General features: G+C 46.7%; 1 protein-coding gene across 5 annotated transcripts in view; it reads left to right on the top strand.

Moving 5' to 3' along the window:
• The window catches only part of CAMSAP1 (calmodulin regulated spectrin associated protein 1), a 35,941-nt gene that overhangs the window by 2,728 nt on the left and 20,133 nt on the right, over positions 1-13,080 (top strand). The window contains exons 1-2 of one of the 5 annotated variants that reach the window (XM_054848836.1): positions 5,518-5,699; positions 6,577-6,739. In XM_054848836.1, coding sequence (XP_054704811.1) covers positions 6,577-6,739 — 163 coding nt within the window. In that variant the 5' untranslated portion in view covers positions 5,518-5,699. Of the gene's footprint in view, positions 1-5,517; positions 5,700-5,906; positions 6,080-6,576; positions 6,740-13,080 lie in introns of those variants that run through there. The other 4 variants (XM_054848833.1, XM_054848834.1, XM_054848837.1 and 1 more) reach the window with 4 other exon arrangements.

Here is a 13,080-nt window from a genome sequence, read left to right as displayed (position 1 = left end):
CAGCACCTCCAGCACTGCAATTGCTGCAGATAACCGCAAGCCCGGTGAGGGAGCATCCCGCTCCCGGCGGCAGCAACGGGAGGTCTGGCTCCCCACGAGAGCCAGGCAGGGCGAGCCGTCAGCCCTCCCTCTCCCCCTGGCAGTAACAGAGCCATTAATTCATGTTTGTACAGCGCTTCCAAGATAAGCGCCGAATAGAAGTATTATTTTAAATGCGACCGGGATCGCCCTCACACCGCGCACGCCAGTGGGGGCGAAGCCCCTCTCTGCGGGGACCGGAGCTGCCGGTGGTCCCTGCCCGGCTCCTTTCCCCCCGGAGCGGTCCCTGGGTTCGGAGGGGCAGGAGCAGCCCCGTGGGCTGCCAGGGGAAGCCCAGGCAAGGCCCGAACGGCAGGCGGAGGTGTGAAGCGGTACTTCCCCGGCATCGTTTGATACACGTCGGACGTTTTAAGCAAGGGGAAAAGAAATAAATCTGAAAACTTGTTGCACTCATCAGCACAATAGCTGAATTGCACACACGTTGCGTTTAAAGTAACACGAACGCATGAATGAAATAGAGTCCTACTATCTGTACATAATTTGTTTTCTTTATTTGCATGAGAAATATAGTTGCATGCGGTTCCCCGATGCACAAGGCCGTGCCACTGCATATTCCTCAGGAGTTACAGAACTGGATATAAGTAATTACCGACACTGGCATCATGCCGTAGAAACTGTTCCCGTGGTGTTGGCAATTGCACTGAAATGCCTGTTCCATTACTGAGAATAATACTCTGCTCCCTCCTCCTTAAGGCTGGCGATATGATGAACTCTCACAGGAAACTATTTTGTACAAGGGAGGAAAAGACATTTTAAAGCTGTCAGAGAAGCAACGGAATGAGGGGTGTGCCAGTCCCCCCTTTCGCCCCCATGTTACAGTACCCCCGCTCCGTTCATTCAGGCGATATTTTAAATGTCTTTTTGACTACATCTCTTTTTCCCTAGTGAATTTCTAGCAAGACGTAACTTTTCTTGAACTTTGTAGCGCGTGCTGGGGGATGCTAAAGCCTACGGGCCCAGAGAAGACAGACTTCTCTTCCTCCCGGCAGCCTGCAGTGGTGGTACCAGCGCCCACCCTTTGCGGCGACCTCGAGAAGCGCCCAGGCTCTAAGTCGATCCCAGCCAGGGCTATTAAGTGCTCAGCACCAGGGCAAACGAGGCCCTGCAGAATTAAGCACAGAGAAGCAGTTCAAAATAAGTCCAGGGTCGAAAATAGAGCCGTAAGGAGAGGGCTGCAGGCAGCCTGGGCTGCAAGTGCGCACGAGCTGCTCCCCTGCCGCGGCCGTCCTCAGCACTTTTGAGCATCACAGAAATTTTGTGAGGATAACTGGAAAAAATTCCCGTTGGTTCATTCGACTGTCTTCTCTCGCTGTTCCTGAGAGCACAGGCGGGAGCTGTTGAACAAGACAGAAATCAAAGAACCTCTTCCCAGATAGAGCCTCCCACCTTTAGACGCTGCCGAAGAGGAGGGGCGGATTAGCAAGCGCTCCCGCAGCAGTGCTGATGAGCAGGCAGCTCGGTCCCGACGGATGTGGGCTATAAACCATCCGGAGGGAAGAGGAGCGCAGCAAACAGCAGACCAGAGTGGATTCTTCTTGTTTGCTTGGTGGCGACGCTGCCTGGAGCAAACCCACCTGTACAGGGTTTGATTGTGGGGAAGGGTAAACCTCGGCTGGCCGCGGGCAGCGTTGGAGGGGCTGGGGGAGGGAAGGTCTCTCCCTCCTGCTAATAACTCTTCTTTTCCTGGGGAGAGGAAGAAAAAAGGTGAAAGATGGGAAATCACCACTTTCGAAAGTGGTGAGTCCTAATGGAGGGAAGTAAACGAAGCAGAAATCGGGCTCCCCAGCGCGTCGAAATTCTCAACTTACAGCCCCTTGCTTTGCTTTTTCGCCAACTTTAGCACTAAGAGCATTATGTGACAGGTAGGCGCATCGCACGGGGCCCTCCTCCTCCAGAAATAGCTGCAGGGACACAGTGAAGCACGGGCTTTCACGCTGCCTCCAGCAGATACGCGTTTTCCTTCATCTGGAGGTGCTTTCTGCAATGCTGGGGGAGAATCCCGATCCCCTGCTGGCTTTCTAACCGGCAGGTCCTGATCGGTGCCGCTGACGGGTCAGCGCTCGCTTCCCCTACAGACCCGGGAGGTGTCTCCACCCCATACGACCCCAGCGCACAGCACATTTATATTTCTACAGACTATGCATTATTTTACAATATGAATTAGACCTGACAAGGGACCGATATTCCTATTCTACGCGTAGTCTCCCATATTGATAAATGAAAGATGGTGGAAGAAACCGAGATCCCAGACGTTCTGCCAGTACGGCAGGAAACAAGCACGTGAGTTTAGCTTTGTTACATGGAATAGGCGTCGTGTTTGAATATGGTAATTTCTCAAAGGTATTACATGCCAGTAATTAATCTCAGAGTTCTGCTGGAAGACAAGTTGCGCAGTATTTGTCAGTTCACATGTACGCCCACTCTGAATGGTTAAGGAATCCAGAAGACTAATAGGAAAATTATTTCATATAGAAAAGAATTGTATTAACATTTTCCAGAAGAAAAGCCTCAAAGCATGTTTAGTAGTGGAGTACAGGAAAGAAACAAGTGGTACACAAATTAAAGATGAATTTACTGCTGCTGAAAATGGGAGAGTCATTTATTTTCTCATGGAAAAAGCAAACACGTTTAGCAATCCACTGATGACCCTCCCACTTTAAATGCAGGCTTTTTATCTCCGGGACAATTTTGAGGACGCTGGTGTGGGATGGTGCCGAGTTCTTGACAAACCACTTCATCAGCAGCTACAAAGTTTCCCCAGACATCCATTTCAGCTTCCAGTTAAGGCCAGGCAAATGCCCTAAGTGACAGCGTTGCAGGGTGTCACCGTGCAGGAAGAAGCGGCAGCTCATTTCACGCAGGGCTGGAAGACAGCGATGCATAAACGCAGGTCGGAGGATAGCGCTGGGTGAGGGCAAGGGGGAGAGCAAGAGGTAATTCTAAGGCCAGGATCCTAAGAGCATCAGCAGCCTGCAAAAGGAGAGTGTTCTCCTTTACCACTAGACTTCCCCCTGTGCTTTTTCTCCACAATGTTCATTTTCTTGAGCCAAACTTTTTCCACTTTTTTATTCAGAGAGTTCCAAGGGTCCAGGTAATACTGGCTTGGTTTTGCAGGGGTAGTCCGCCATCCTCTTAAAATGTATTTCTAAGTGATTCTGGTAAGTTTAACTGGATCCATTCTTTACTTCTAGCAAAAATACGTCAGAGGAAAAAGCAGGTCCGTTTTCTCCCGGCTGCACCTTCACCCTCGCATACAGGTCACCTGCTCTGAGTCAAAGGGCCATTCTCCTCCTGCAGTCCACGTAATGCCTGACCCACCACATAAATGCAAACATTCTTCTTGAGTTTAAGGCGATTTGGGCCTTAATGCTTAATCTAAAAACAAGAGCAGCCTGTTATAATGATAACGTCACAAAACGACAGCCTGGAAAAACTGTATTGAAAATGGAACTCTTCAAACGGAGATTACAAAACAACTAGCCAGTTGTTTGCAAAGGACTTCTACCTTAATCGCATACGATCTTGCAATATGGAAGAGCGAGAGAGGCTGGAATAACCTTTGAACGCCAGATCGTATTTCCTGGTGACACGAAGCAGAATGCTCTCCACTTGCGCTTTGAAAAGACATAGGGAAATAAATGTTGAATCTTAAGACAGACACAAATTAATCTTTAATGATTTTGAAACATTTATATAATCTACCAGTTACATGCAGCAAAAAATAATTTATGAGAATCATAACAAAATTAGGTAGGTCAGTCTGCTATCACTGTTGTGCAGCTAAACTTTTAATCACATTTTCACTAGATGGATATTAAGGTAATTCATCTACCCAGTACAGGCATTAAAGGCTTGAACCTCTACTCACTTAATCATGTAGCTTCATTTTTCAGATGAGCCCTGATACTCACTTGTCAAGCGAGTTAATCTGCGGGATCGAGTTCTGATCACAAGCGCAGTGCGCGGCGCAGGGTGGGATGAGCCCGGAGGGTCCCGTGCGGGCGGCAGGACAGCGGCTGGTAGACAACGGTGTCTAACTGTGCCCAGCAGAACAGCCCCAAGGTGATTTCGATAGTCTAACTGCACCCAGCAAAGAACAACAAGCGACATGTTACGCCGGTCAAACATTTCTTGCTGTTATCTACGGACCATGACACAAACCAGGTGGAGAAATTCTCTATTTGCTAAGAAACACACAAGACGCATGAGCCAGGCTTCTGCCTGAAAACCATCTTTGACATCCTTTGATCGTGCGTAGATACCAACGCATCGAGTCTTGCGGGAAATTATTTGTAATAACCTGAAGAAAAGTATCTCTGATTATCAACAGTGGTTGGCAGCAGAGAGAGAGACCTCAATCCCTCACGTGATTAAACAAACATCTGATTTTACCACAGTGGACTTTATCGTGTACCTAAAGGTTTCCACAACTAGTGCTTTACAATCAGGACACAAAGTTGCTTGGGCATTTCTGCGCTTCCCTGCATTAAAACGGGAGGCCCAAGTGAAGACGACAACCAGCTGCGACACGGCTGGAAGAGGCACGCCAGGCTGCCCGGGGGGGAGAAGGGGACAGCGGGCTGGTGGTGGCGGAGCTCGGCCGCACCAGTCACTGCACACCCCGACCCCGCGGTTCTGCCTGCGAGCTGGTTCCCCGTGCAAACCCCGGGTGTCTCCCGGGCTGCGGGTTAGAGGGCCAGGCCCTGCCCCACGCATCGCTGCAACGCGGCGGGGACTCAAGTCGCTCCCGCCGTCCACCCCAGTTTTGACCACCAAGGCTCCGTCACTGTCACCACTCCCCCACGGCAGACCCCGGAGCCAGGGCCGGGAAGCCGCAGCGTGGGGTCACCACCCGGGGAGGCGGCGGGGCTCCCTCCCAAGGGGGAAGTCTCTGCGGCCTGACCAGGCCGCGGGCCTCTGCGCCTCCCGTGGGCTGCGGGGCCCGGCAGGGCGCTGAGGACCCGAGGGCTCGCCCGGCCCCCGGGAGCTCCGCGCAGCGGGCCCGCCGCTCGGCCCGGGACAGGGCTACCCCCTCTCGGGCCGGGACAGGCCTACCCCCGCCCGGGGCTGCCCGGGCCTGCGGCGGGGCCGGGAGAGGAGCAGGGCTCCCCGCAACGCGCGGGCCGGTCCCCGTCGCCCTGGTAACGGTTGCCTAGCGAGGGCCGCGGGCGGCCGAGCCCCGCGCCTGCGCAGTGCTGCCCCCCCAACCCGCTCGCCCGCCGGCCCGGGCCTGGCGGCGCGCGCGGGAGCGGGCCCCGCCTCCTTTCCCGCCGAGCGCGCGCCGCCCCGGCCGGCCGGGAGAGGAGGAGGAGGAGGAGGAGGAGGTGGACGGGGAGGGGGGGGGGGGTGAGAAGAGAGGGCGCGCGCGCGAGGCGGGCGCATGCGCGCGCGCGCGGTCCCGAGCGTTGGCAGCCCCGGCCCGACGGCGGCAGCGGCGGCTCCTTCCCTTCCCCTCCCGCCCGCCCTCCCGCACCGGCGCCGGCCCCGGCCCCGGCCCGCCGAGCCTCCTCCCGCCTCTCGGCGCGCTGCCGGGGCCCCGGGCGCCGCCGCGGCGGTGGCCGCCCCCCGCCCCGAGGATGAGGCAGCGGTAGCGCGGAAAGGTGAGGCGGCGGGGCCTGTAGGCCGCGGCGGGCGGGCGTGAGGGGGGAAGCGGCGGCGGTGGGGGCTCGGCGGCTCCCGTGCGCGGAGCAGCCTCCCGGCGCCGGGTGGGCTGCGCCCCTCTCCCTCCTCCTCCTCCTCCTCCCTCTCCTCCTCCTCCTCCCGGGTGGGGGCGGGGATGCGGGCAGGGCCGCGGCGGGGAGGGAGAGCCGCCGTCCCCCCCTGCCCTCCTCCGGCACGGCGCGGCTTCCCGCCGCCCGGCGGGGCGAGCGGTGCGGAGCTGCGCGGGCATGGGGGTGCGGGCGAGAAACCTCTGCTGCTTCTCCCGGGCGAGGCGAGGGAAGGAGCCCCAGGTGCTGCCCCGGGCCTGCCCCTGTCCCCGGTGCGGCCCCGCGGGGCGGGGGCGGTGCGGGCGGGGGCCGCGGTACCTGGGCGCATTGTTCGGCTGCCAGGCGGTGCGGGGGCTGCGGGGGGCGAGCGGCGGGGGGTGCGCGGGGAGGGTGGGGAGGGAGCGCCCCAGCCTTTCTTTATTCCGGCGGTCGGGCAGGTGATGGGGCTGCGCCTTTCTTCTTTCGCCACCGCCAGCTCGTCGCCTTGGCAAAGGGCTTTCTGTGAGCAAATCCGCGGCTTCCGAAAAAAGGGATGCTCGCTCCGGGCTCGGATGTCTCTTGATTTCCGAGTGGATTTTAAATTGCTAAATAAGCCCTTCCAATGAAAATCCTGAGGGATGTCGGGCCTGTGGTGTTCAGCCCACCGTATTGTGCCTGGTATAATGCGCGCTGGCCATCCCTTCGGCCAACTCCTCTCCCGTGCGGGTTTAAAAATGCAATGGGAGCGATCGCTTGCGCACAAGAACGCTGTCTTTTGTTTTTGTTTTAGATGGTGGATGTTGATGTTTGTGCGGGTGGAGATAGTACCAGGAGAAAAATGGATGCCCTGACAGATAGTGCAGTTGAGATTGTCCCTTTGGAGCTCTATGATTCAGCCAGAGCAAAAATAGCTGCTAATCTACAATGGATCTGTGCTAAAGCCTACGGAATAGGTAAGATCACTTTCATCTGGAAGTAATTCTTGGTTTTGTTCTTGCTTTTTTGGTCCCCCCTGCCATTCCAGAAGTAATTAAATTTGGCTTAAATGACCTTTGTTTTAAATGTCAATAATATGACAGTCTGTTCTCTTGTAATATTGTATGTTTCCTGGTACCTTCGACAGGAATAATGGAACTAGATGAGATGCCCTGAATCAGCAAACCTAATGGTGAACGTTTACAGATTGTGCTTGTGAGGAATGCATACATTGAAATGTGTAAATCCTCATTGTAGCTAGGTAGACTTTCCTCCACAGAACTGTCACTGCTTGCAGGCCCCAAGTCCCTCCAGGCTGCGAAGGCTTTAGTGTGCTTCCTTGGCTAGTCATCTTGGCCAACGGATGCTAGGACCTCGATACCTTTTGTATGTTCAGTTAGGACTTTTTTTTTTGGTCAGATTGTGGTTTTGGCTTCAAATGAACTAAAAAAGCAGTCCATTTGTGATCACCAACGTTCTTTTACATAAAAGAAATATTGAATGAGCAGGTACAGTTTGTGTTCTGTGACATTAAACAGCAGGTTGTAGGTGATAGAGGAGTTGTTCTTTCTCTTGTTGTCATAAACCTTTTCAGTCAAACATAAAAATAAAGGTTCTTGGAGTATTATTTGTACAGTATTTTCCTGACATTTATTGAAATTTGCTTTTTTGTTTTGAACTAGATCTATCTGTCTATTCTGAATTACATCTTGAGTTTAAGTAGCTTCATTATGAAGATATATGATGGAATACATGTGTTTTTTGTTTATCCAGAACAAAACCTATGATAAAAACATGTACAGAATCTTGTTTTGGAAAATGAGGTAGCCCTGTTAATCTAAGTCTAATTCGCCAAACTCATAATATGCTTAATGGATTAGCACTAGCTTACTTTGTGACAAGGCTGAAGAAAAGCAGTCCATTCCTGCAGTTAAATATTAATCCTTGTTGGAATATTTTCCTAAATTATTTTTCTTTTTTAATATTTCCAGTTCTGTCAGTGTTCTCATGTTAGTGATTATAGGAAAAACAGAAAATCATGGGTTTATAATGTTTAATATTAGTGAAGATACTTCATTACAAGCAACGAGGGACAAAAAAACCCCATTTATCAGATGACATTTAAAAAATATGGGAATTTTGGGAGGGTGTTAGTAAAACATTGATAACTTAAAAGAACCGAACAGGCATTTCCTCGTGTAAATATTTTTCAGTTGCTGGAACTGTTTGTAATGTTTCCTGAAGACTTTTTAGTGATCAGAGATAAAATGGATATTCCAGACATGGAGACGCACTATTTATATTATGACTGTGTTTCGAAAGAAAGCTAATCCTAAATTAGAATTGACTGGCATGGATCCTACGCTGCAGAGAAAGCTTTATGGCCTTGTGTTTCTTGGTAGTGTCTTCTGGGACTCTAGAACTCAGGGTTGTATCTCTATGTCTTGGACCAGTTAACTGGTTAACAGCAAGTCTGTTTATGCACTCAACAACACGGACTTACATTGAATAAGTATTTGGCTTTCCTTTGACTAAAAATTTCGGCAAAGAAACCCACCGTTCACAGTGACAGTGATGTGATCTCTAGCATAGAGAAGTCTGTAGCAGCCTTTGCCAGTTTTTCTGCTTCTATTTAGGCTTGTTCGGAGTACATTTTAATAGAAGTTAAATGCCACGAACAGTAGGAAAAAATATTTTTGCTGGGGCTTTTGGTGTTGCGTTGTTGGTTAGCTCCAGTGAGTAAGGTTTGTGTGTGTGTGTGTGTGTGTGTGTGTGAGAGTACCACTGCAGGACCGTGGCCCATGGAAATTTAGTTTGATTTTTTTGAAATGGCTCCTGCAAGGCGTTGTCACGTAGCAACCATTACTTCTGGAGTAGCATTGCAAAATACTTAGAAATTTATTAGCCTCTTCAGTTCATAGAGAGATCAGCTGAAAAAGGTTTGCCTATGTGATTATTGTTTTGAATAATATTTGAACTTAATATGTTATTTGTCATCTCTCAGGGTTATGTTCTTGTTTTAAGATATTGGATGTTGTTCAGCGGGTCTTGTACAGCTACCAAGCAATTGTGACTTATATAAAATCTCTACTATACAGGTGAAAGTTTTGGGGTTTTTTTAAATTATTTTAGACTTTGTTCTGGTCAATTTGGTAGAAAAAATGCTTCTCTGTTTATAATATTAAAATGCTTTTATGTTCTGAAGTAATTCTTATCTGATAGGGTTTCCATAACTGCCTTCAGGTGGCTAAGTAAAGAGTATTTTTCTGGAATGTTAGATTTGGAATTGACATACATGAATTGACATAATTTTATGCATTAAGCTTTCAAATGCTAGTGTGTATCTTGGATTTCATTTTCATCTGAGTAAGGCTAAGCTCATGCTTAAGTGTGGGAATGGTCAAGAACAGGAATTTGATTCTAGTGTAGACTGTTACTAAAAGTCATTCATCACTGCAGGTTTTACCTGAAACCACATATTGTATTTATTGTTACAGGATATTTGAATTCTCCACATCTAAGCTGGCATCTAAGTAGGAAAATTCTTCATCCTTTCTTTTTTTCCTCAAGGACAAATTACTGAGAGCATGCATGAAACATAATTTGGAGTTGAAGTCCCAGTTTGGGCTTTGTTTCATTTGATGATGCATTCCTCCTTTTTTTCCTTCTGGCCATGAAAAGAGAGAATTTTGGTAGCCAAACAAGAGCACAGCTACCTTCTCTCTTCAACACAAAGACTGCTAGTGAGACGACCCCTCTTCTTGCATAGGAATTGAGCTGAATGGTTTGTTTCTGGAAGCCTGTAGCTGTGATGGCTGTCTGTGATGGCTGCCTGGATGTCACAGATGGATTCCAGAGGGAAGTCTTACAACTGCTTGTCCAAATTCCAGAGGACAGAGAGGAAGGTGTTGTGAAGGAAGGGATTTCCCCATTCAGTGTCACTCCCTCCCTCTCCCCAGATAGATCTGGGACTACTGTCATGGATCATTCTAAAAGTCTGTGCACAAACATCGGGAAACCTATACGTTTGAGAGATTGTAAAGCCTCGGGCTCTGCGCAGCAGCAGTCAGAAGGAACGCATTTTCATTTGGTACAACTTGGGAAAACAAACAATGAAAAATTTTGATTTCTGACCAGATTTAGTTATTACAGCATTAATTTATGTGTAGAAATTATGTTTTCCATCACCATGGTTAGAAATTATGTTTTCCGTCACCATGGTTATAATATTAAAATTTAGATATGGAAGTATATGGAAGTGTTTCAGCATCGCAGCTTGCTGTGAGCAAATGGGTTGTTTGCAGCCCTTTCCATAATAAATATTGTTGCTTCTTTAAAACAGCTTGTAAAATTCAGATTTTTCAAAAGGTACTTGGTGGATTTTATTTATTAGGGCTAGGAGCTTTACATAGTTTCCAGACTTAGTGCTAACATTAGCCTGAGACTTTTGGTAAGACACAGGCAGGAAAGCCAAGCACTATTCTAATGCATTGTAGGGGAAATGCAAGTTGTGGCTTTTTTTTGTCTTTGAAGTACTTAATACTTACCTGTTAAATAAAGTTTTACGGTATCATAATAGCTACCCACAGTTACCAGTTGGTAGGGGCAGTGTGAGCATGTTTCCTGGGCTAAATTGCCTAAACCTCTGGGTTCCATGCTTCTGTTCTTTGTTAGCTTTCTTCTCAGCTCCATAATGAAAATATTTTCAAGAAAGCTGATGTGTTTTGCAAATACTACTTGTGTGAAGTTTATAGGGGTGAAGGATTCCATAATTATTATTTTGTCTCTTCTGCTTCATCCTGGTTTGTGGCTTTATGCTTGATCAAAAGATATGATAATGAGAGTGCAGCCACTCTCACCAGCAGTATACAAAGTCTTTGGCTTGCTTGTTTTTGTTTTTTTTCCTGCCCGTTGTATGTAAATTTTCATATGTAATATTACAGATCTCTTACGGCGTTTATAATACAATTCTGTAGTAAGAACCAACAAAGAATATTTTTATTATAATGCCGTTGGTCTTAGTTGCTGAGAAAGTGTAGCTTCTGCTCCTGATCTGCAGCTTAGAGACATCCATACAGTACTAAATAATTCTGTGAACAGATACTGATACTAATGAAATCCTGCTCAGAATTTGAATAAGCTTCATTCTGTTTACTGTGATGCTTTGGCTCTCTTTCCATGTGAAACCAGTTCTTCATGCTTCTGGAGGTAAAATAAGATCTGGGGTGTATCCACTTCTTCAGTTCAAGGGATAAGTCAAATTTGTTCAGATTGCTCTATTTTTTTTTATTGAATCATAATCAGGTAATAGTCTTTGAACAGGTTTTTGTAAGTGAGATGGTGAAGAAATGGTCCCTACCCTAAAGTGAGGAGAGGGGAGTCTGGCAATAATTGTCTGGTGGTTGTTACAAGTACAGTTATTTCTGTAATCCTGTAAATTCTGTTGGACACAATGATTTATACTTGGAACTGTCAGGTTTTTTGAGAGATTAGAGCTCATGGATATGATGGAGCAGGCCAAAAGACTTGCTGCGTGAGAAATTATGATGGTTTATTTTTGAGTCCTTCATCTCTTATAAAAATAGCTGGTAGAGGTATCTCTCCAGGAGGCTTAGTGAGGCAGGAGCACAGTTTGTGCTGCTGAAACTTGGAAAAAATGTTATTACTTTGTTTTTATAAGTGTGGGAAACAACAAAAATGGTCACTTTTGCCTTATAATAAGCTGACTGCATGCAACTAAGTATCATGGTATAAAATTCACATAAAATCCATGTGTGAAAGAGATCCACTGAACTCTGATACTCTGAGTGTGGTGTCGTAAATTCTTCGACAGTTCTTGATAGAAAACCTAGGACGAACTGGATTAATGATGCATGCCTTCACAGATCTGATGATCAGGTTACGTGCCATTGTTTTTAAGTTACTACAAAAACACTGGTAGTTTCTGAGCTTTGTCTTTCAAACATCTCAGTTTGTCTAAAACTGGCAACTGTAAAGCTTGCATTGAAGTTGATGCTAAAATTTTCTTGGGGTAAGAACTCAGAAAGCACATTAGGAAAAGCAGAAGGTGTTTGCAGGCTTTTAGATAACATGCAATAGTAAAATAAAAGTGACTTCCTTTTGGAATTAAGATGGTATCAGAGATCTTTTCATAAGCAAAAAAAAAAAGGACGTGATTTAATTGTTTTTGGTTTGCTTTGTTTTTGTTAAACTGCTTGAGCAGAAATTTTTGTAGCTATAGCTTAGAATTGCTCAGAAGTTAATTTTTCATACTGATTTTTTTCCATATTGCAAAGCATAAATTCGTAAAAATACAAGTTTTAATGAACTGAATTTTTCTAACATCTAAGTTCAGTTATAGGTCATGAAAGTAAGGTGTTGAAAAAGATGCTTATAGAAACTGGGACTTGGAAAGACCGGGACATTCTCTTCAAAAAAAACATCAACACATTCTGCAGTGAGGCAAGCAAAAAGCACATGACACGTTTGGAGTTTGCCTGATCCATAAAAACTGGGGAGAAAAGCTATCCATAATACCAGTGGCTACTTGTGTATCCATAGTGTGTTATTTAAATTAGCGTTAGGTTAACTGTGTGTAATTGTTCTAAAACTGACAATGTATTTCTGAGGTTTTTGACAATGTGGCAATTTTGACATTTTTAAAGATATTTTGGAGAATGAGCAGACCTGGGTGCTGCAAGTGGTTTATGTGGCATTATACTACAGATAAGAACAATTAGCAGAGATGTGAAAGAGAGGACTCTTATCTAGCATTTTCAGATGGGGATTTCAAATATTGAAGATACTTCACAGTTAGAATACTTTTTGTGTCTGTGTGTGTCTAGGAAGGCTATGTCACCCCATTTGAGAGAATTGCCTTATGTACAAGGCATCTCCAACTATGTAACTGAGTTGAGAAACTTCCAAATATCGTACTTCTATAGCATCCTTTTTTGCATCACAGTTTTTCCTGCCACTTATTTCTCACTTATTTGTGCCTGCCGTGTGAATAGTACTATTATGTCCAGTATAAAATAAATTTGAATTAAATAGTAAAGTTAATATTATCACCCTTGAACTTTGATGTGGTTTTTATATCTTAAAATTTCTGTGGGCCTTTAGTCAGGACATCAAATGAGTTATAAAACTGCTCCTTTCTGTCACAGATAGGCAAATTTAGCTGGCAGAAGTGCTGTGTACTCTAATGCAGAAAATAAAACCGGGCAAGTGAACTAAGTTGCAGTGGTGGGAGGATTAATGTTTACGAATAACTTCTTATGATAGTATTCAAATTATTAATCCTGGTACTAGAAGTTGC

This window comes from Grus americana, chromosome 20 (assembly GCF_028858705.1).
Source record: "Grus americana isolate bGruAme1 chromosome 20, bGruAme1.mat, whole genome shotgun sequence".
Taxonomy (NCBI): Eukaryota; Metazoa; Chordata; class Aves; order Gruiformes; family Gruidae; genus Grus; species Grus americana.
This window is presented reverse-complemented; position numbering and strand designations above follow the sequence as displayed.